At 38.9% G+C, this 22,963-nt stretch overlaps 1 protein-coding gene and 1 long non-coding RNA gene across 9 annotated transcripts in view; one reads left to right on the top strand and one right to left on the bottom strand.

Annotated features, from left to right (window-relative positions):
• Positions 1-22,963, top strand: part of foxp2 (forkhead box P2) — a 104,617-nt gene that overhangs the window by 28,770 nt on the left and 52,884 nt on the right. For 2 of the 8 annotated variants that reach the window (XM_056245253.1, XM_056245257.1), the window contains exon 4: positions 19,248-19,425. The exons of 1 other annotated variant lie outside the window; for it this stretch is intronic. In XM_056245253.1, coding sequence (XP_056101228.1) covers positions 19,258-19,425 — 168 coding nt within the window. In that variant the 5' untranslated portion in view covers positions 19,248-19,257. Of the gene's footprint in view, positions 1-10,805; positions 10,912-11,516; positions 11,972-19,247; positions 19,426-22,963 lie in introns of those variants that run through there. 5 more of the 8 variants (XM_056245256.1, XM_056245252.1, XM_056245255.1 and 2 more) reach the window with 4 other exon arrangements.
• On the bottom strand, positions 8,620-11,486 carry LOC130079993 (uncharacterized). Its single transcript, XR_008806636.1, has 3 exons — positions 11,090-11,486; positions 9,881-10,102; positions 8,620-9,181 (listed from the first exon to the last, which is right to left on the bottom strand). It is a non-coding gene; the product is annotated as an uncharacterized LOC130079993 (long non-coding RNA).

The following is a 22,963-nucleotide window of genomic DNA, read 5'->3' as shown; positions in this document are numbered from 1 at the left end:
CATGTGTAAACATTGTAATTGCGTGTGAAAATGCAATTTGATTGATCAAAACTTCTACAATGATATTCTACAATGAAAAGGAGAAGAGGGAAACAATATATCATTTAGTCAAAATCTGCTAAGGGATAAGAATACAGTTTTAAAAAGTGATTTTTTCATTATTGTTTACAACAGGATCTTTATTTTCATGGGTTCAAATGAAATATTTTTGTTATAAGAGTCATTTGCAACAGCTGAATGTAGCATTTTTGACAAGCCAAACATTTTAGTCCCTGAGAATTTAAGCCAAAAACAACTTTATTCCGTAAAAAAGTATAATGAACTGAGCAAAAAGCACATCTCTAGCACTTTTTATAGTTACCCAAAAATCAAACATAGTTTCACGTCCATTAAATACGTTGGAGTATTAGAACTAAAAACATCGACATGACACACTCATGGGAATCAATCACTTCACTGAATACTTGCCGGCTAGAAAATCCTCGCTGAAGTTGAATCTGAATGATCAGGGAACTGAATTACTTCACACTGCATGCTAAAAGAGAATAAACACCACTCCAACTGAAAAAAACTGGAAACAGGAAGTTGTAAGTTATATTTTGATAGAATTTTATATATATAAAAGTGTACAACTATACTTTGTTTTATTTCGTGACTTCTCAGTCTCTGAGATCATTTTATTTGGTTTATTTGAAAACGCTTATTGTGGCCCTTTTCCTGAACTTTGGCTTCTGGTAAAAATTTGTCTAAGCTTTTTACTGTACAGAGCAATTTGTACTTTGAATAGAAGTTGCCATTTAATAAGTTTGTTGCACTTTCTTTGATTGGCCTGTATTTCAAAATCAAATTGGGACTGGTGCATGTTTCATAGCAAATGCTTCCATTTTGAACTCTTATTACATTTAATTTATTTTTTCTTTCCTTTTGCATAAACAATTATAATTTTGTTCTATTCCAGGAATTAATGGAAACCATTTGCATTCGGGGGGGAAATTTGTACATGCAGTGCTGTTTTCAATGTCATCACAGGCTACTTTTTTTTGTGGCTAAAATGACAGAAGACGGCTGCTTTTAAGTACCGCACAAGCAAACTGATAAGTGAATCATTCCACTCTCTAAACCCCTTTTATTGGGACTTTAATAACCACTGTATTATAAATTATAATGTATTCCTCCGTTTGCTAATGCCCTTCAATATAGCCGCCTAAAACGTGCTCTGAAGTTACTGTGTCTACCTTTTCAAAGGCAAATCAATTACATGTTTTTGGTAATGCACCGTAATTCCGCCGTCAATGGACTGGCGGATGAATTGAAGCGATTCAGAGAGAAGTGGTTGTTCCTGTGATGTTTTTTGTTTGCACTCTGCACTATTGACTGCATCCAATCAAGACCAAGTATTCATCCTCCATTCCCACCATAATGGAAACAGGTCGTCGGAGCACCTGATTACGACCTCCGGTTATGCTCGGCTAATGGAATATGGAGTTCTCGCTCACCGTATGTTGTTAAAGCAATTCTGGCCAAAAGTTTTCCTCAAACTCGACGTTAAAAGAGTTAGCCATTTCTACCAAATTGCAGAGCGCAAGACTGAAGAAGGATATCGGTAGGGAGATCTTCAGGAAGTAAAAATTGCCACTTGCATACTGTCTTTGACCGACCGCGCCAAAGCTTCACCACTCCACAGGAACATGTGCCGTTTAGGAAGATATAAAGGAGTGATTTTATTACCCGGTACATCTCTCCTCAGAAGCGATTTCATTTCTCTTTTCAGCCGCCACAGGAGTCTTTATTTGATCTCATATTCCTGAATTTAACTGCTTCAAACTGGCCGGCCTCAGTTTATTTTCATTTGGGAAACACATTTTCTGTTCAAGAGGACACGGGGGGTAGTTGGGATTGAGGTGGGGGCTGTCAGGGTCTGTGTCGAATGTAAATGTCTTCTTTTAGTCACTTTTCACTATAGATTATTGGAGTCCATCTTTTCATTTTCTCCCACCCCTAGCACATCCGACGTGTATCTGCCGTGACTACAAACGAGACCATTGAGTCTTAGTCTTTCACATTGAGTCTTTGTAGGGTTTCTGAACTATTCAAGGAGCCTGTCTGATTGTTCACAGGTTGTTAATGTTGAATATGTGGGTATTTCTTCAACTTTGCACACACTCTCAGTATAGGTCGTTTTTTTCTTAAGCAACAAATGTCACCTTTTCTTAGCTTTTTGTAGTGAAAATATTTTTTTTGTTTTCATTTAAAAATCTATCTTGTTTAGCTTAATTTAATTCATCCAGCATTTTATGTATCCTAAATGCACACAATTACACCCTAAACCCGAGTAAGTTGGCAGAACTAAAAAAATGAGGTATTCAGTTGCCTCGTTTAAGTTAACAAACTCCATGATTAAGTTAGTAGAACTTTAAAATTTAGATTTTTTTAAACTAATTGCATGTTGACTTAGCCAACTCTTACAGTTTGATTGCAAAAACATCAAATTGAGTCAAATCTTTTACATTTAACTGCTAGCTAGCAATATCATACTTGCATGTCTTAATATTGCAAAGCAACTATCACTATAGTATACATTTGCATGTACGCAGCATGCCATAAACATATTCTAAATACGGAACCCCATACTATTCTATTTTTACTATATCTTTCTATGGCAGGAATAGTAAGAGTAGTTTGATAGTATGGGGTTAAGGAATAATTTTAAAATGTTGCTGTCCATCCTCGACCTAACCAATTAATCATTCTTTAGGTTAACCTATTAATCTTGTGCAAAAACACACTTAAGTTTAACATGTATTCTCAGTATGCAGTCTGATGCAAAGCATGCTGGGAACTAGAACTCTGTTGCACTCATTTAGTTTAAGTTCAGCTTCACATAATCAGTTATTGACTTCACTTAACTTTTTTCTATTAATTACAATGACTTTCAGTAATATTTGAGTGAAATAAACTCTTTTCATTTGGTTAATTTTGACTGGTAAATATCGGGGTTACAGTGTTAATAACATTTTCACACTTTTTGTATAATTTAACAGTTATTGATTGATTGATTGATTGATTGATTGATTGAAAATGACACTAAGTACATTAGTATACTGTTTTTTTTTCTTTAATTAGAGGCAAAATTATTAATTGTGATTGAAATGATGCTAGTCATGCAGTCGTAATTTGACTGAAAAATAATATAAATATTTTTACTCAATGAATTGAATTGAATGGTTGAATTGAATGGGTAATTTCTACTTTTTTATGTTACAATTTGATGGGGTTTTTTTTTAAATCATTTAAAGTTTGGGTCTATGACATGGATAAAACAATAAAATCTTGCCTATGCTTATGACAGTTTAAATGTGACCTTCATAAAACAAAGAAATCTGTTTTAATAAAGATCAAACTTTCGGCCATAAAACTGCCTATAGTTGAAGAAACACCCATTTGTCTCAGAATTGTGGTTGGGAGTTGCGTTCTCAGGCTGTCTGATGCACCCAAACAACTTTTCACTGCTTCAGATTTTGTCATGTGTTGACACAGATGTTCAGGCGTGTGATCCAGCATGAGATGTTTTAAATATCAGTGGTGGGGTGAGACCGTCTAGTCCAAACAGGGCTGCCACCTCTCTAGAGTCAGATCATCTGGGACCGGGTGCCTTTATCAGGACTTCAGTGTCTCTGTCTGATTCTCCCGCAAGTAACACCTCTCTGACCTGTCTGATGACAGCACTATGAAGACATTCAGCAATTTCAGAGACAAAAACCCCCCCTCAGCCAAACCTGCCCCTCTTTCTCTCATATTTTTTTTTTATTTGGCTAGCCTCCATTCAGCGAATTACCTCCAGATGTAATTCCTATCCCCGCCCCCACTGAATTAGTGGCTAGTAAAAATTAGGTTTAAATTAGCTGTGGCATGGAGAACGGTTAAGTTTAAAATGTCCTTATAATGAGTTTATTATTCTTTGGTGAGATTCCATTTTCCTGAATTAATTCTCTTTCTCTTTTTTTTAAGTAATTTGCTGTCTGATTGAATAGAATCAAACCTCAGGATTGGATGTAGCTCATGCTACTTTTTGTGTTTTGGTGTAATGTGAGAATACATAGATATGTCCAACTTTTCTGTTGCTTTTTATCACGGTTTTTCTTTTTTCCCCATCTTTGTGATTTCATAAAAGAAATGTTAAAGAAAAAATGTATATGTTTGGAGTATTTGTGATCTGATTTTGTGAATTTGTACACTTTAAAGGCAGTGTTTTCCAAGAGGCTAGCAATAGCAAGCTAGCTTTGAAATCATAAGATCCCACACCCTCCCTTCAGAGCGCCTCCAAAGCCACACATTCGGACCGAATTCAATGATTGGTCGAACATTTTACACCTTCCACAGACGAAATACAGTATAAATACATTTAGACCACTAAACTTGGTGATTACTATCAGGATGTGAAGAGGCTTTCAACCAGCATAACAAAAAAAAAAAAAAATTCTGGAACAAATCACCTATACCCTTAGCCTGACTTCGTCATACTCATATTCTAGTCAGAATGTGAGTCTGATACTGCTTCATAGGGCTTTGATTATGAGGCGTGTCTTAACCGAACCAGGAAAAAAAAACTCTGCACTCAATTGGATAGACCTACAACCAATGAGAGCAACGCAGTAAGTCAACTACTTTGCATACCACAGTTGTCAACTACAGAACTCAAATGCATGCACGCTGGAAGAAGTAAAATAACGAGTGTTGCTTCTTTTACTTGGTCCTCTATGAGTGCGACCAAAGGAGAAACCACAATGAGCACAGGGTTTTCATTGCGTCCCATCTTCTTAGTTACCATCGGAGCCAGCTGATAAATTAAACTTTTGCCGAATCCCGTAGGAAGGACGGCAAACACATCTTTCCGATCGACAAATGCCTTGATTGCAGTTCTATGTTCGTCTTTTAAAATGAATGCGCTGTCGATTTCTTTTACAACGGACGCGATAGCGGAATCTCTACCTCTCAGTTTTCCAGCGGCAGTCATCTGTGAGGGAAACCAGTTCAACCCAAGCGCTCTTTGATAACGTGAGGATTACGTCCCCTGCAGATCATCTGTCCATCATCGTATAAAGCCCGCCCTGGCAATTTGATTGGCCCGACGATTTCTGAACCGATCATAACTACTCCTCAATGGAGCAAGTCCAGACCGAACTTACCGATCAAAAAATGTTGTGGGCGGGGTTCGGGCTGGCATCCAGGCTACTATACCCTGCCTTCAAGTAGCAAATTTAACAGACTAAGACCATTTATAAGTATCTCTATTAATATTGGGGTTAGTGATTTGAACAAACCTTTAACCCTAAGTATTCAACTTCAGTCTTATTGAGCAGAAGTACGCAAAGTGTTATGTTTCCAAGTAAATGCACTTGGGATGGTTTTTGGCCTCTTGATTTCTGCTGCTAAGCAACACCTTAAAAACCACATAGCAACACCCTGGCAACAACGGAAATGGGAAATAAAGAAAGCTAGGCGTGATCCTTTGTATTTTATTAGTAAATTATTAACTAACTTTATGTATCTTAATTTGAAGAATAAAGAAATTACGCAGACAGAGCAAAGTTCTTTAGTGTTATAAAAATAGATGTTTTTTGTGGTAATTTTGATAAGCTTGTTGTGTTAAATTTATGTGTAAAACCATTTATTAAACAAAGATGTCTTTTATCTTTCGAGTTGTTTGAGTCTTAAAAAAAACAAAGGCATAACCGGTTTTAGAGGGATTGTTTGTTTATCTTTGTCATGTTGACAAACATGTTCAATTTATTACCAAAACCGTTTTCTTTATTTTTCCTCACAATAATGTATGTTTTTAACCCCGTCTTTTATCTTTTGAGTTGTTTAGAAGTCTAAAACTCAAAAGTATGACTGTTTTTAGAGGTTTCTTTTGTCATGATGATAAACACGAAATGTACAAAAGACCTAGTTTTCTTTATTTTGCGTCTTAATAATCAATGTTTTTTTTTTCTCCCGTCTTTAATCTTTTGAGTTGTTTAAGAGTCTAAAAAACGAAATGTATGATTGTTTTTAGATTTTTTTGTGTGTTTTTTTTTGTCATGTTGACAAACGTGGTCATCGTTGAGTGCTTGTCATGTTGCCTTTCATCTTATTACAAGTTTGGCAGCTCCGAGCGCATCAAATACCCATTACCTGCGTATCTCCAACAATGCCACGCTAATACAAATTACAGCCTTTACAGTATGATAATATCTCTTGAGCGAGAGAGGAAGTCGCCTGCCATTCAGTTTGCTTTCATCTGCCGCCAACCTGCCGCATAACAGGTAAACTGCTGTGAGCTGCACTTGCTTGTATAAATTTACCCACACAGTCAAGTCTTTGATTTCATCAACTCATCTAATTCAAATGCGCTTTTGAAGGAGCCCACATTTTAAGGGTATAGACACAGAAGAGCCAATTTAACCTGGAGTGTCTGTCTCGTTCTGCGGGGCTTTCTGTTTGAAGTGGCCGGTCAGCTTGAACTGTCTGACTTCTGTCATTTCGATCTCTTTTATTTCTCCACTGAAATGTATACTTCAATCCTCCCTACAGATGCTAGAGTGGAGCAGGTATCATTAAACGGAGAAAGCGAGAACATCGCCGAGTCTTCGCCGCGGCTGCTGGTTTATGGGCGTTGATGAGTGCGGACTGGTTTGTTTTCAATAGGAACTGAAGGCAGGGCCCTTTTCCTGGGGCCGCTCGCTGCGCCTGTTGATATTGAGTCGAGCAAACACTCTCTCTGGGATGTCCTGCCGGGCGTCCGGCCAGGGTCGCAAATGAAAGTCACATGCGAGGAATCCTGCACAGGGATCCTCTGAGCTGAAGCCGGCCCCCGCCTCGCTCCTGGCCCCTGAGCTTAATTAGCTTTTTAATGGAGGTGCCACCAAACGTAGCTTATTTACCGGCGCAGATAGCGGCTTATTTTGATGTGCGTTACGACTCTGAGCTCTTTGAGACTCGGGGTTGTTATTTTCAGAGTAATGCTGTGGATTAAACGCACATCTTATCTTGCGCTCTTGTGATTGTTGAGCTTTGCTGCATCCCCCTCCCTTGCCTACTGAAGTATATATGCAAATACATTTGGACACTATCATTATAGGCTACTTAATAGGACTTCATTAAGGTTCCGCCATGCAAGGCAAAATGAGGTTGCCATGGATACCGCGGCACTTAAGTACAGTATATTATAATGTTTAGCTGCCTGTTATATAATCATTGTGCTCTAATGGTCCATTTCAGGTCATATCGATCGGCGATGAAGAGCATCATTAAGATGAAGAGAGGCCGGTCTTATGAGTTTGCCATTAATCTCTCTTTTTCTTTACGTTTTGTAACTTAAAAAGAGAATTGGGGTGTGGATAGATCAAGTCATGGTAATCGAACTGTGATTTTCTTGCCTTGAGAAATGCTAAGAATCACCACAGATGCAACATTCTTGAGCTAAAAACTAAAATAAGCTTTTTTGGACCATACATTTGAAAAATGAATAGGTAACACTTTATTTTAAGGTGACGTGGACGTAGTTACACGTTACTACATCTATAGTCTTAACAGTAAATTATGCATAATTACAAGTAATTATTTGAGTAAGTACAATGTAAGTACGTCACCTTAAAATAAAGTGTAACCAATAAATATTAGTGGATGATCTATTTCTGTTTTGTACATGCCATGGTCAATGGGCAATATATTACTCATATAGGTGTATATAATATGCTTAAAATAATACGTCATAATTTAATGATAAAATTCATGATCATTTCATGAATTATATATATATATTATTATTATTATTGGTCATGCTTTTTGTAGATTTTGACACAAGGGGGAACTAAAACTTCTGTTAGTTGACCAAGCAGGTGGTTATTGACTCATTAGGGACTTACGTACTGTTGAATTTACAGTGTTCTTTTTGTTTAAATCCCGTGCATGTATATTTTCTGTATACATGCAGACCCACAGCTGAGAGTTTATTAGGGCTGTTTACAAGCGTCAAGTGCGTTCCAAAGGCTCAGTCATCAGCCGCATGGATCGGAGGCGGAGATGAGCTCAAGTGGATAACTCTCCAGCCAGAGAACAGCTTTAATGCTGCCGGCCTTTCTGTGAGGCCTGAAACACACATCAGACTCTCAGTGAGTGCACACTAGCTCAGCGTAATCTGCTGTTAGCTCAGTCTTTAGTGGTGGTCAACCGGTAGGAGTCTTTCATGGGCTGATGCTGATATCTAGAGCAGGGTGGCTGATATAATACCCATATAGCTACTGTGACGTTTATAAATTCACACTGAAAATGCATGGAATTAAAAATCTAATCTAAGTTTTGCATTTTGAAAGAATAATAATAAAAAAAGATAAATATGTATATATATAGGTCACTCATTAAATATGCAAATTTGTGACCATGGTCATGTGATTGTACAGACGGTCATATTTCACGATTAATTTGGATCATCTCCACACGTGGACAAACATAATCATATATAGTGGAGTTCATGCATGTTAACTCGATTTGTATAATTTGTACCAAAAAAAATATATTTCTAGTGATCCCAACTTTATAGTACAATTGAAGGGCCGCAAATACCTTATTTTACACAATATTTACTTAAAATTCAGCAAAAATTGTAACCTTAAGCTTTTATTGCAATTGACAATCCTGTCAGATTTTAAAACTGACACAAGGGGGAGGTAACACCTCTGTTAAACAACCAAGGGACATAATAGAGATGATAATGCTAACATGTACACTTATTATCTTATCAATTGCTAATATTAGCATGCATGAGTTTCAGTTATGGTTTTGGTGTTGCAACTGGTGTGATTGTGAAATAAAAAACAGTGCTTAGATGCTCAGTGGTGTGATTTTTGTCACTATGAACAAGCCCAGTAGTGTCATTTGCTCCAAAAAGCCCTGGTTTCCCCCAGTGTGCTCTTGACACCTTCCCTAGTCTCGGGGCAGGACGTTTTGTGTCTGCTTTAATTGAAAATTAATAGTTAGAGGGGTTGCCATGGAAATGATGCCAGCGCTCAGAGACACCAACTCTGCCACCGCTGCCGTCCGTCACACGAGTCCATCCCCCCTCAAACGACACTTTCTTCTGCATGCGCTCGAGAGACGCTGCTGGAATTGTTTGTCCTCATTGACCTTGCAGTCCAAATCCCTGTGAAATGAGGAGGGGAGTAAAGAGAGAGAGAGAGTTAAGTGAGAGACAGACAGAATAAAACCTGATAGGAGCGAGAACTGAGAACTGCTATCAAGCGCTAAAAGCTAAATCGGCCTGTTTGTCTCGTGAAGTGAAGGTTAGGGCGCGATGTTGCCCTTAGCGATTGAGACGAAATATAAATAATATGATGCATTAGACGTGATTCATGTGGTGACGCCGAGATCTGGAGGCCTTCCATGCCTGCCAGAGAAACCTTTTACACCTCCTCATTGAGCGTTTGCCCTGGTCTGGAGTGGCCTAGAAACCTTTTGGCTCGAGCTCAATAGTTTCTAATGATATAATACAGTTAAAGTATGTTCCAGTAGAGCTGGTAGATGATGTGCTACTTGGAGCTTGTTATATCATGCTCAGAGCGGGGATTTCAGGTGGTCTTACGGCTATTTTTTTTTTTTTTTTAACTAAATAAATGTGTCATGCTTGGCTTGGGTGGATTGTTCACAACATAAAAACGACACACGTGATGTGTGCTTCTTTTTTTTTTAGACCTTCTACACTTGTATATGAGGTAATTGATTTTACTAGCAGCTTGAAATATGGAATTGTTCAGTCGTCCATTTTCAGATAAACCACGTGCAAAAAGCATCAACGTCAGTCTTTTGTATTTAAAATCTGCTCGTTCACGTCTCCCCCGTTCACCAACAGCTGGTTCCTCGTTCGCGTTCCAGCGACGTCAACGCGAACGCTTCCCAACGACCCTCACTTTTCAATCTCCATGTGGCGATGGGAAGCCTGCAGCAGATGGACTCGATTTTGCATCTGCCGCGTGCAGACTGGCCTTTGTGCTCCTCTCCTGGGGGAGAGCGTGGCTCTCGTCTCTGCGAGCGGATTCCTGTCTGCGGGAACTGCTAGGAGAAACATCTGTGGCATGCGGGGTGAGGGAACGAGAAAAGGGGTTGACAAACACCATTAGTTCAGTCGTTGACAATACCACAGATACGAAAGCGAACGATTTTGTGGGTTTGACAACAGTCAGTACATAGTGCAAATAATCACGATTAACATCTGTAAAGGTAAATTTGCAAACCTTCTAAAGTGGTTTCCAAGCTTCTTCTTTTTTCTCCCTCCTCGCTCAAATATTTCCCTCGTAAGGACTTTTTTGGGGTTAGTTTGACCTAATAAGGAAAGCAGCAGGCATATTTATTTATTATTTCCACCACACTATCACTCAACTTGCTAAAGTAGCCCTATCATCCATCTCGAAAGAAAAAAAAAGGAAACACAGCGAAAAGTGTGTTTCCTCCCCCCCTCCCCCCCCACCCCCACACACACACACACACCTCCCCAACCCTGACAATCAAACCGCTGATTTTTGTGTACGATTAGTCCTCGGGTGCCAAAACAATCAGAGGTCTGCTTGATTTGTTTTAATTACAGGCGTAAAAATGCCACGGGTTTCTCGGACGTGATCGAGCAAGAGGCAAAGCTTTGCACTGCTCACGTAAATACCACTGTAAATAGTTCTCTAATGATGGCTTTGACAGTGAACGTCAGCTAGTTTTACCCCCCCCCCCCCCCCCCCTCCTATTTTTTTTCTTGCTCTGATGCTGTTGCCTACCAGTGGCATCCTATTCCTCATATTTGATGCAAGTTAATGCTTCAAGGCTTCTAAGAATATCTTCAAATGCCTCTACCTTCGGGGAGTGGGATTGTGTGTCGTTCCTCAAAAGGTAGGTTAATTATTTTTTTTCCTGGCTGAGAGTGTTGTGGGTTTTTTTTTTTTTAGAAAACGCTAAGCTCACTAGTTTGTTTGCAGACTTGCGTCGCCCCCCGTCTTTGAGAAGGTCACATGCTTGCTAATCTCATTCAAGCTGGAATGAATTTAAAAAAAAAGGCAGGCACACGTACCTTGCGTTTTTAGGGGCTCTGGACGTCCTCCACAGCTGGCCGCGTGTGTTAAATCCCCTCTCAGTTGGAGTCCGAATGCAGGAGAAAAAGAGGAGAAGGAGAGAAAGAAAGTGTGTGTGCGTGTGTGGTGAGCCGCGCGCTCAAATGAGAGCTGCGAGAGGCGTCTGGCGGAGAGCGATCCGAGTCCCCGGCTCCGCGCGCAGGCTGTGAGGGAGCGCTCAGACGCTGGTGCGCATGGTCACACACACACACACACACACACACTCTCACACACACTCGCTTCTTTCACTCAGCAACTCAGTCAGCAAGACGAAAGACTTCCTTTTTTTTAAAGAAAGAAAGAAAGAAAAAGAGGGAGAGTAACACATTTTTGAAGAGCATTTTAAGAGGAAGCACAGATGCAGGAAAATGTGCAATGATTAGTTGCATTTTTGGAGAGTTTTGAGAGATTTAATGCTAATGATGCCAGTATTTCCAGTGCGTCACAAAAGGCAGAAAAGCTCCGGGTCAGGGCGACACATTTCCATTTTAGGCACTTTTTTCATCACCTCCCTTCGTTCCCGGCCGGTCGCTCGGCTTCCCAAAGCCCCGCGTCTCCTATTGGGCCCTGTCTGCGCGCTGTCGTAATTGCTTGGTGACAAGTGGAGATGAAGGAATAATTGTCAGGAGATAGGGGTCGTTTTTTTTAATGGGTGCACTGCCGATTTAAGTATGCATGAGCGACGCGTGAGGGACGGGGCCAAAGAGGCGCTTGTTTATGATGCGAGTCTGTATAAACACAGTTGGAGTGATGACACTGATAATCGCACGCTCTTCCCCGTGATGCACGACTCTCCGCGAAACACCCTGTCCAGCTTGCCGTACCACACTGCTCACCTGCAGGTAATAAAACCACCTTTTCCTCTATCCATCCATCCATCCATCCATGCTTTCCTACTTTCACCCATCCATCGGGACTTTTCAGTCTCGCTGTCATCCCTCAAGGCTTAAGGCATTCTCCGGCTTGGTTTGTGGGCTGCTTTCATCTGCGGGTTAATTGCTGGTGATAATGGCAATGACGATAATGAATGTGGTTTTGTGCGGGTGTGTGTGCGCGTGCCGTAAGGTGTGTGTGAGTGTGTGTGTTTCTCGTGTGATTTGACTTTGCCTAGTAGGTGATTTTATTTGAAGTGAAGTGTTTGTGGAGTTTATAGTGTGCTGATGGGAAATTAAATCATTTGAGTGCTTTTTATGGCTTTATTTTCTGTATATTAGCAATTCAATATTTTTGTGAGCAGCTATTGGAATTTTTAGCAGGCTTATAAATGTAAAATAGTAATTAGTTTTACGTGTGTATTTCTTTTTTTCTTTTTTTAATTTGAAAGAGTTAAGATTTCAGTCTCCTAAAACTTCAACGAGCCTGTCCCATTTTGGAGGTGGGGTCAGTCAAATGATTAGCCCTCGAGTACTAATTATCCCTAGCAAAGGCGGGCAGACAATTTGTTTACTTAAATATTCATAAGGGTGAGCGACGCTCACTATTGGGCTATTGTGAGCATATTATTAAGTTTTTATATGGCTTTGTGCTGGAATGTGGCGATGTCTTCTTTATAATTTAATACTCTGATGCATAATGAGCTGGGTGATTAGTACATATGGAGAATTTACATTGTTCTCCTGAGTCTGATTGTAATAGCTTGTTTAGTGTGATCAAATTAAATGCTGCATATTTGGTGTTTTTTTCTTATGCAAATCCCCTCACTGAACTTTTTTTTCATGCCTCCTTTATACCCTCTCAAAAAATAAATAAAAAGAAAACAATAAACAAAACAAAAAAGGAAAATATGAATTTCAATTTTTTTTAAACCATAACACGTTTACCAACGTTTTTTTATTATTTATTTTTTCGAAAGAGCCCATGCCAATTAACATCGCTCGTTAGCCGAGGCGGTTATTTGTTTTGAAAGTTTAACCAATCACTTTGTTATGCTAATTGTGATGTAATTTAATTTGAGTCCCGTAATGATGATGCCGCTATTATCCCCATAAATGATGCAGTTAAGCATCACAGCCTTATTTGCATGTGCTTGAAGGGAGAAGCTGGATGAGACGACGCCAGCATCACTCTCGTTTTCCTCCCTCTGTTCTCCCACGTCCCTCCGGGTCCTCCTCGGCCTGTCTGCGCTCATTGATGATCAGCCTTTTTTATCTGATATTTTAATGCGAAATGAGTCGACTGGTTACTCACACCGCACAGATGTAAATTAAATAATTGAAATACCAGACTATTAAAAAATGCAAATGATTTCTTCAGTCGAGGCATCATCACACAGTGAAGTCATGGAGAAACGATTGATTTGTATTTTCTTTCTCTTATTGTACTAGTTTGCAATCTACCTCCTTGAGTTCACATTTGCACATCAAAGTGCTTCTTTGTTGGTGAGAGGTTAATTTTTAATCCATTGATTTCATGGCCTCTGGTTTGGACATGCAGATGGTGGCTGATTAGTTAGCGTGTGTGTGTGTGTTCCTGCAGTCGTGCGGTTGAATTTTTAGAAAAAAAAAAAAAAATCAATTTGAAAGTCCTACAAGAGCCGCTTCCCTCTTTAAATGCACTTCTGAGAACCCTTCAGCCCAGGCTCTCGCTCTGTGACTAAGTCTCCCTTAAAGACTGCCCATTATCTATTTTGTCGAGGTTTTAGACTCTGGGTAATTTTCCTCGGGAAAGATTATTTTTCTCTCGACCAATCTCGCCTGTTACCGCCCTAATTGGTTACATAAATCTTGTCGGGTATGAATGAGAAATGTTGCGGTGTTGTCAAGTGTAATCTTCACCCTTATTTACCAATTCATTAAGATCTATCGATGCAGGACCAGGCCGAAAGAATGACAACATAAATCAGAGCAGTGGGACATAATGACCCTAATCAGCCTCAAATAAGTGGAAACGTCACCATGAGCTATGTCTCTCTGAGTTCGTGTCTGTGTGGCGGCAGCAGGGCCGTCCCGGTCGTTAACGCGGCCGCGTGTCCCGGGCAGGGGCGAGCACGCTTGCCCCCTCCACCCCAAGCCTTTTAATCTCGCCCCACACGCAGCCGGTGTCACAAAGGATAATTGCGGCACGAAATGAAATGAAATATGCGTTTTGAGGCAGGTAAATAGTGAAAGAAGATGGATAAATAGTGAGAAAGAGAGCGAGGGAGAGACTGTCTCCTCCTGCCAAAGATGATTGGAGCAGACAATGGGGCCTCCTACTTTTATAGGTCAATTACTGGTGATTAGGTGGGTTGAGTTAATTAAAGAAATTACCCAAAATGCAGGCACAGGGACTGCTTGATGAGATACCAGCGTCACTGTCTTGTCACCCACGTTTGGAGAGGGAGGTGCTTGCTGGGTAAAATTTGAATCAAATGGAAAGACTTGAAACACTCACTCACTTTTCTCTTCTTCTTTTTTTCCGGAAGCGCTGGAAAATCTGAACCGAATCTCCGGCTTTGTTGGTCACAACGTGTTTAGCATTTATGAATTGTGTATGTTTTTTGGGTTTTTTTGTTGTTGTTTCTCAAGGATTTGGTTTTGTTTCAGAGCTTCTCCAGGATTTATTGCAGTGTTCTTTTGTCCTCTCAGTCTCTGTGCTTCCCCCCTCCTCTTTCTTTTCTCCTTCTTTTAATGTAAATAGCCCAGAATCAAGTTCTGAACATTCAGCGCTGAATGAATCGAATCACAGATGGTCTATTTATCATGAGTGAAACGATGAATTGAAATTTTTTTCTTGAATGTGTTCTCATTTTACCACTGATAACAACACTTGATTCGGTTACTTTGCATACTATTAATCCTGAAAAGCGATGTATTCATCCTCCCTTTTCATTTTTGAACTCGTGGTATAAATATGATTTCCCTCATGCTCTTTTTACTCTGTAATCTCGTCCATTGTGAATCACTTTGAAATCCCTCTGTCTGAGAAGAGGGGGCCTGTAATATTACATTCAGGTTTAGAGGAGAGTCATTAACGGTGTACGGTGACCCCTAAGAGCCAAAAAGGACTGCTGGCATGCGTTGTTTAACTTTAAGACTGTGTTTTTTTAGGTGTTCAGTGGCATTTTTAATGATCATATTCTCCATTTCACGTGTCGTACAGATGCACGGACTGAAATTCCAACTTTGCATCATCGTTTTTTTTTTTAAATCTGGCATTTTGATTTATTAAGCATTCCCGACTGTTAAATATTGGAGAATAGTGGAGCGCCGCGCTGCTTTATTTTGTATGCATTGTAACTTATGGCAATGATGAATTAATTTCAGTGGAGCACAGAATTTGTGATTATTTTAAATGGTATCCATATCTTAACTGAATCAGAGCGAGTGAAGCTAGCAGACTGTGAAATGTAATTTTTTGCATTTTTTTTTTTTCCTTGCAATGTTAGGATTCCGGGCACCTGAGCAATGCACTGATAATGACTAGTCTTCTTGGATCACGGAGTCTGCCTTTCCTATGCCTCCCTGAAATAATCATCAAGCTCTTTTTCAGGTCTGTTCTGCTCGTCCTATCAGGGGAGAGGGCTGCCGGTTTCCACGGGAGGGGAAAAATGAAGTGGATGATTTCTGTGTGTGTTAATGTCACAGTTGCAGCCTCTGGTGCCCCTTTTCAGCGACTTGTATAAAACGTCCCGCGGTTTCCGAGCGCCTTAGATGATGGAGAACTTGGTATTGATATCCGAGCCCCGATAAGAAGGGTGCTGCGTTTGATAATGAGGCAACATTTGCGGTTGTAAAATCAGATCAGCTCAAACAAGCATGAGTAACTTTACTCCTTCGTGATGAGGAGTGTGTGTATATGAGAAACATCTGGGCTATATTTGTGGCTTTCTCTACCCACACCTTTCTTTGCTAACCCACCCACCCGAAATCACAGGCGGAGCCCTTGAATGCGTTGTCAGGATCCTGTCTGGGATTTTTCACCTGATGGAAAGGACAGATTTGCACAGCCTACGATTCGAGAGCAAACATTTGCACAGCCAGAAAGGAATCGCACGCCTGGTACTGTTACAGCGTTTAAAGCACAAAAAAAAAACACAGCGAGAAAAGAAACAGATCCAAATAACATCTTTTATTCCAGAAATGGAGCGATTTGGTTTTTATCAACCCCTCCTGAATACACACCAGCACAGATTTTCCTTTAGATTATGACTGTTATCAAGATGATACGGGTAATAACGGCTCACAAGCTCTGTGTTTATCACAGCGACTCACTGAAATGTGTTTTAGGACTCGTCCAATTTTCCGGTGTCAAATGGACCGGAGCTTTTCCACACTAGGAGTACAGCGAGGGCTGTAAATATTGTTCCAATAGCACGAACCCTCGACCCCAGTGGGTTTTTAGGGAAAACCAGTGTGTTATAGTGACAGGCGTTGGGTCTCAAGGGTCAGAGACGGAGAAACGAGGGTCATGCAATAGAATGAAGACAGACTTTGGGTGCTGGCTTTCTTCCCTCTCTCTCTTTCCCTCTCGCTCCGTCCATCTCTCTCAGGCGGTACAGTCCCGTACTAGACTCTCTCCTTCACTCAGTGTCACTCAGACGCGTAAACCACCCACCCTCCTCGCGTCCGCTCCATCGCGTGGAAACGATCGCGAGCGAGGATGTGTTTCTAATTGACATTGTAATTGGCAGATTTGGATGCTGCCTTCAGATGGCTAATTAATTTATCTCACCGCTGTCATTAAGGTTAAAGCAGCACCTGATCTCTCTGAATACACTTTGCATACATCTGCATGAGCATTACGTTCAGTTAGACACCTACACGCCAGTTGTGGATCATGTGGATTTAGAGGATACAGTGTTAATAATGTGTGTTTCTATAATGACAGGATCAGTATTCCGCGTCATTAAACCCAAAACCAAATTTGAAGTGAAAAAGAAAATCTTTTTCTTTTCTTCTTTTTTTCTCAAATATTACATCAAAATGTAATCTGTTCTTCAGTTATTTAAAAACATGTGTGTTTAATTTTGGGAATAATCAGTTTGTCTTTTTATAGAAGTCATATTTGAATTTCTAGAGTGCAAACTGGGATTACAGTGATCCGAAATGTAATTTTAATTAGCATTCCCCCCTTCCCCCCTTCCCCCCCCCAACCCCACTTTGGAGTAGGAACAGTGTCCTAAACTCATGCCTTACTTTTTAGTCTCCTTCATTGTGGCATTAAAAAACACTCCATTACGTTGTTCATAAAATTCGCGTAAAGGCAATCAAGAGGCCCTTCTCTGAATATTTTAAACATTGGGCATGTAAAATTTATGCCTAATTTGAATACTTATTAGTCGCCTAATCTCTACGGCAGCTTTGTGTTTCTTCAGGAGAGATTCGTCAGCACTCACACTGTGTGTGTGTGTGTGTCTCTCTGCTTCTTTTTCTCTCTTTCTCCTTGTCTGTTAATCTTCTGCACTTTTGTAGTTGTTTTTTTGACCAGTGGTGTACTTTCTAAATAAATGTTTTAAAAAAAAAAACAATCTTTTTGCTTCTTGTGTTTGTCATAAAAACGCAAGCCGAGCCGTTAAAATGTAATTTGCTGATCTGAAAAGCAGCCGTGGATTAGAAGACTATGTCTTTGTTGTGTCGTGCGTTTGATTAGCGGCGTTCTTCTTTCTTTCTTTCTTTTTTTTTCCGTGGCTCGGCTGTCGAGTTACTGTACGCTCTCGTTCAAAGATCGCTGCTAATTGTCCGTACGTAGCAGGTGACAAAATTGATGTGTTTAATCTGTGGAAAGAAGGATGGCGGAGCTGTCAGGGAAATAAATGAAAGTGTTGCAGGAAAAACGAATCCCCTCTAAACATTACACGAGATTAGGGATATTTTATTGTGCATGCTTGCCATTAGCGTAATTAATATTGTTTATGTTTGAATGCGCTGAAATATGAGACGGCCTGTCATCATTTTCTGAGAGAAACAAAATGTGTAAGGGGAAGAGAGGAGGGGGGGTTCGATGAATATGTGAATGACGGAGGAGATCGGGTGTCTCTGTGTGTGTATTAAGGCTCTTGTGGGTATATTAGCTATGCAGAACACACCTTGAATCGAGTTTGTTGGGTCTGACGATTCTTTTATTTATTGCGGGGATCTCCACAGATCTTGCCAGGGTTCCTGTGAACGTACACAACATTTATGCAGGGAAAATGATAAAACATTTATTACCAGAGAAGAGGTAATATGCATAATTTATGCTGTTTTTAGCACAATCATTAGTGATATTCGTGAAAGAATTTTTTTTTTTTTTTTGCATCCACCACTCTCCTCTGTTTTGATTTCCAATAGATGCCAGTGGAAATTAATTTAATATTTTTTCATTTATTTGCCTGGGTAAAAATTGACGTGTGCGATTTTTGTTCTGTTTGAATCTTAATTGTGCTCGGCGGAAGCCGTTAAATATACGGAAGTAATGAATATTTGAGTATGTGATTAAAATAAAAGGGAGGGAAAGAACTACCCTATATGTGACATAAGATTTTTTTTTTCTCTCCTCATTTGACTAGCAGGCAAATTTTATTTTGCTTCAGCTAAAAGAAAAGACCATTATATCATTCATCACAGTACAGAAGCATGTGATTTGTAATTCCCCCTCTTCTCCCCTCACCTCCTGTACCAAATTTTAATTTTGCATGATTAGCTGTGCGTCATTAAGCAACTCCGTTCAGTCGAGACGCAACGGGGATATTTTAAGACTTTCGAACAGGGGGAAAAAAAGGACGTTTCTTACATGGTATATTTCAAACATGTGCCTTTTGAAATGATTCACACAGCATTGAAGTCACTTGAATTTATTTTTAAACAACATTTGTGATGTTTATCTGCGTGGGATGGTCGACATGCAAAGAATACAATTCAAAAAAGCATTCATTAAGTGAAATATAAAAAACGAAATAAAAACAATAAAAGGCAGGAAGAAACGTGCAATCGTGCATCTCTTTGTATTGCTTCATTTACACAGTGAATGCATAATTCCACCCCTCCCCCCTTTAAATGCTTTAATTTGCAAAGGGAGCAGGGGTTGATAATGGAAAGCTTTTTTTTTTCGCCCCCATTTTTCTTTTTTCTTTTAACCCCCCTCCTTTTTTTTTTTTTAGGAGGCAACTAAAGGGGATTGTAACAAGAGCCTTAACCGGTGCCTCTTAATCACTTCTAGGTATTAAGTCATGATGCAGGAGTCGGCCAATGAGACAATAAGCAACAGTTCAATGAGTCAAAATGGAATGAGCAGCCTAAGCAGCCAATTAGATGCTGGCAGTAGAGATGGAAGATCAAGTGGGGAGACGAGCAGTGAAGTAAGCGCAGTCGAGCTGCTGCATCTGCAACAACAGCAGGTAAGTTACGTCTCTCCCCCCCGTCCATTGTCATCCGCCACGCGCTCTCTCTCTCTCTCTCTCTCTCTCTCTCTCTCTCTCTCTCTCTCTCTCTCTCTCTCTCTCTCTCTCTCTCTCTCTCCCTCTCGCTGGGTTCACACAAGACTCAGCAGGCAGCTATTTGACTGACACCCTTCAGTTGTGTGCATTTAGACAGGAACTGGACTTTTATTTCTTATTTATCGTGGTGTTTATTTGAGGTTAGTTTTCGGATGTAACTTGTAGACTTTTAAGGGTTGTGTGCAGAAATCTGGGCAGTTTTTGGGGTGTGTTGTTGGTGAATCTGTTGGAGAAGTGTGCCGGGTGAGTGTGTGACGGGTGTGAAGTACGGAGCTTTGCTTGTGTGTCTTTGTTTTGTGGCCACTAGAGGGCCTCCTCCTTTGACATCAGCACACTTTCTGGGCTGCCAGGCATCTCGTTCGCTCCTGAAACCTCAACTGACCAATGCATGTTGTATTTTTGTCAGCATATATATGCATAGTGTGCTTGATTATTTTGACTTGTAAAAGCAGAAGTGTTGTGTGTTGATGTATATGCGTGCGCCGTCTCGGTGCAGTGAATGATGGGTTTGACAGCTCACCAAAAGAGCAGCGTGAGGTCAGGCTGAGCTCAGGGAGAGTCTGCGGGCGGTGTGGAGTGTGTGTTCACTTATTCACTCTCGAGTGTGTCACTGGATGTGAGTATGTGTCTGTGAAAACAGAATTTGTGATTCCTCAGTCATTATTTGTATCATTTTCAAGGATTTAAATACTTTTTAACACTTTGGTTGTCATGTGAATTGTATTTAAAAGGACGCAAATAAAACGTTTTTTTTATATTTCTTAGCTATATTTAGAATTTTAGTTTATAATACATATTTTTAGATTTTTTTTTATTTAGATTTAATTGTTCTAAATAAGCTTGTATTTGTTTCATCTTGAAGTTTATAGCTATTAAATGACAGCTCTTTTAGTGTGTGTGTGTGTGTGTGTGTGTGTGTGTTTATTTGTTTGTGTGTGTGTGTGTGTGTGTGTGTGTGTGGCTCAGTCCTGTTGACGGCAGCTGAAAGCAGCCCATGAGCCTGTGGGTAAGACAGGATCAGTGTAGCAGAGTGAAGTGTGTCCCGCGGCTCTTTGTGGGCCCCTGGAACACCCCCCTCCTGGCCACCCTCTCCAGCTGGTGATTACAACAGCACCCCCATCTCCCATTCATCATCACACTGGCCGTCTCTCTCTCTCTCTGTGTGTCTCACACACGTGTCTGATTGGGGTCAATCCCCCCGCTTTCTCATTACTGACTTCTGTTTTAACCTGCACACTTCACTGTGTGTGAGATAGAGATGAGCAGTGTTTTGTGGTTAACAGTGTGCTCTTCAAACGTGTTTTTGGTAACTTGTATCAAAGACATTATTGATTATAGTTCATATTTGTGAATTGTTAGTAGTTGATGATGATGATTGTTTATTTTTATTATTATTATAAACCTATTGAAATATTATAAAAAGTGTCAAAATGATCATCTCAGTTTTAGTTTTATATTAATTTTAAATGTGTATATTAAAAATAAATACATATTCATTTATTTGTTATAATAAATATATTATAAACAGACTGAAATATAAAAAAATCAAGTAATTTTGAATTACTTATTGTAATGTAAAATGAATGTAAAATATATGTTTTCTATAAATTATATATTATTATTATATATTTTATAATACTGTAAACATAAACATAATTAGAAATGTAAAACATTGTCATGTTAATATACAGTTATATAACAGTACAATATACAGTATACAAATATAAATTATTTATTGACTTTTTAATGTGTATAAATCTAAATTATTTATTACAAAATAAATTACAAAAAATGTAAATACATATAAATTATTTAGCATAAATGAATTTGTAGATTTAATATTTGTCTTGTGCTGGCTACTGTACAAAGCCAGTAAAATTCAGAAGCATCTAATCAGAAGTATTAGTAGTAGTAGTAGTTTATCAATCATCATCATCATTGTTATTATTATTATTACTTGTTAACAGTATTTAATATTGTTAAGTTTTATTGTATTATTAAGTAAACAAACAGAATTAGAAATTGTAAAAAAAAAAAAAAAGTATTATTATTATAAATATAAATGTATATAATATAAATCTAAATATATGTATAACTAAAAAAAATCTTATTTTTAAATAGCTTTTATATCGCAACATTAGATCAGATTCAGCATTACAATACGAAAGCATCTAACATAAGTATTAAAGTTGTTTATTATTATAATAGTATTACTTATTGTTAGTTTAACAATAGCTAATAGTCATAAATAGTTAAACAATAACAAATAATGTTATTAAATGATTAAATTGTAAAACTGAATTTGTATGTTACTATTATTGTTACTTATTGTTAGTTTAACAATAGCTAATAGTCTTAAATAGTATAACAAATAACATTATTCAAAAAATTATTGAATAGTAAAATTTCATTTGTGCGAAAGTTATTGTTAATAATTTGTAATAACAGTTAGTAGTATTATTCCTGTATAGCTGGATATTACTTGAATAAATTTTGTGTTATCTGTCTGTAGATAATCCACACTAAGAGTGGAAGAAAAGGGCAGTGTAAGCAGAAAGAGTGAAGAGAGGAGAGATAAGTACCATAGAGACAGTGGAGAGAGTGACAATGTTTCACTTACAGAGAGCGAGCGAGAGAGCACAGACAGACACATTGAAATGAGTGGGCCAGCTAACAGGCCTCGGGAGGCTTTTTAAAGGGAGGCCAGGTGCTGTTAACTTCACACACTTCCTGCACAGTTCCCTCTCACACACGCCACAGTCAGAGAATTCCTACACATCTGCCTAATAATGTGTGTGTGTGTGTGTGTGTGTGTGTGTTTAATAGAGAAAGATAAAAGAGTCCAATTAAAAATAAGTATTAGTAATGTTTTTGTGCATTGCCAAACTTTCTTACTTAGGAAAAAACACCTGGAAATTTCTGGTGAATTTTTTAAATTATTAATATTATCATTTATTTTCCTTTCAATTTTCATTATTGATTAAGGCACTAAATCCAGGATTTGCCCATTTAAGCATGAACTTTTATGGTTGTGTTGTGGCTCATTTTTGTAATAAGAAATGGTTGCCAAGGACATGGACTTCATTGATTGTAGGCTGTTGTTAAATGAGCTTTTAATGTTGTTATATTAATAGTAGTGCATGTGTATACAAGAAGGTTTGCATTGATCTGTAGATAATGTGATATGATATAATGGACCGTCTAGATGATTGTTCTGGTTTAATAATCTGTGATTGTATGGATTTATAGTGTGGTTAGCCATACTCTAAAAAATGAACTTCCTGTCTGGAGAGGATAAGTAAAAAAAAATCCACCTGCCATCTATTTCAACATCATCCATTAGAATTCAATTATAAATTCTGCGGTAATTTATAAAACGTCATTTTTCATTGGCTCTCGCTCGCTATATTTCTGTTGTTTAACTCTCAATATTGTTTTT

The sequence above is a fragment of the Rhinichthys klamathensis genome, unplaced genomic scaffold (assembly GCF_029890125.1).
Source record: "Rhinichthys klamathensis goyatoka isolate OS25496 unplaced genomic scaffold, OSU_Roscu_1.1 h1tg000029l_1, whole genome shotgun sequence".
NCBI classification, from domain to species: Eukaryota; Metazoa; Chordata; class Actinopteri; order Cypriniformes; family Leuciscidae; genus Rhinichthys; species Rhinichthys klamathensis.
This window is presented reverse-complemented; position numbering and strand designations above follow the sequence as displayed.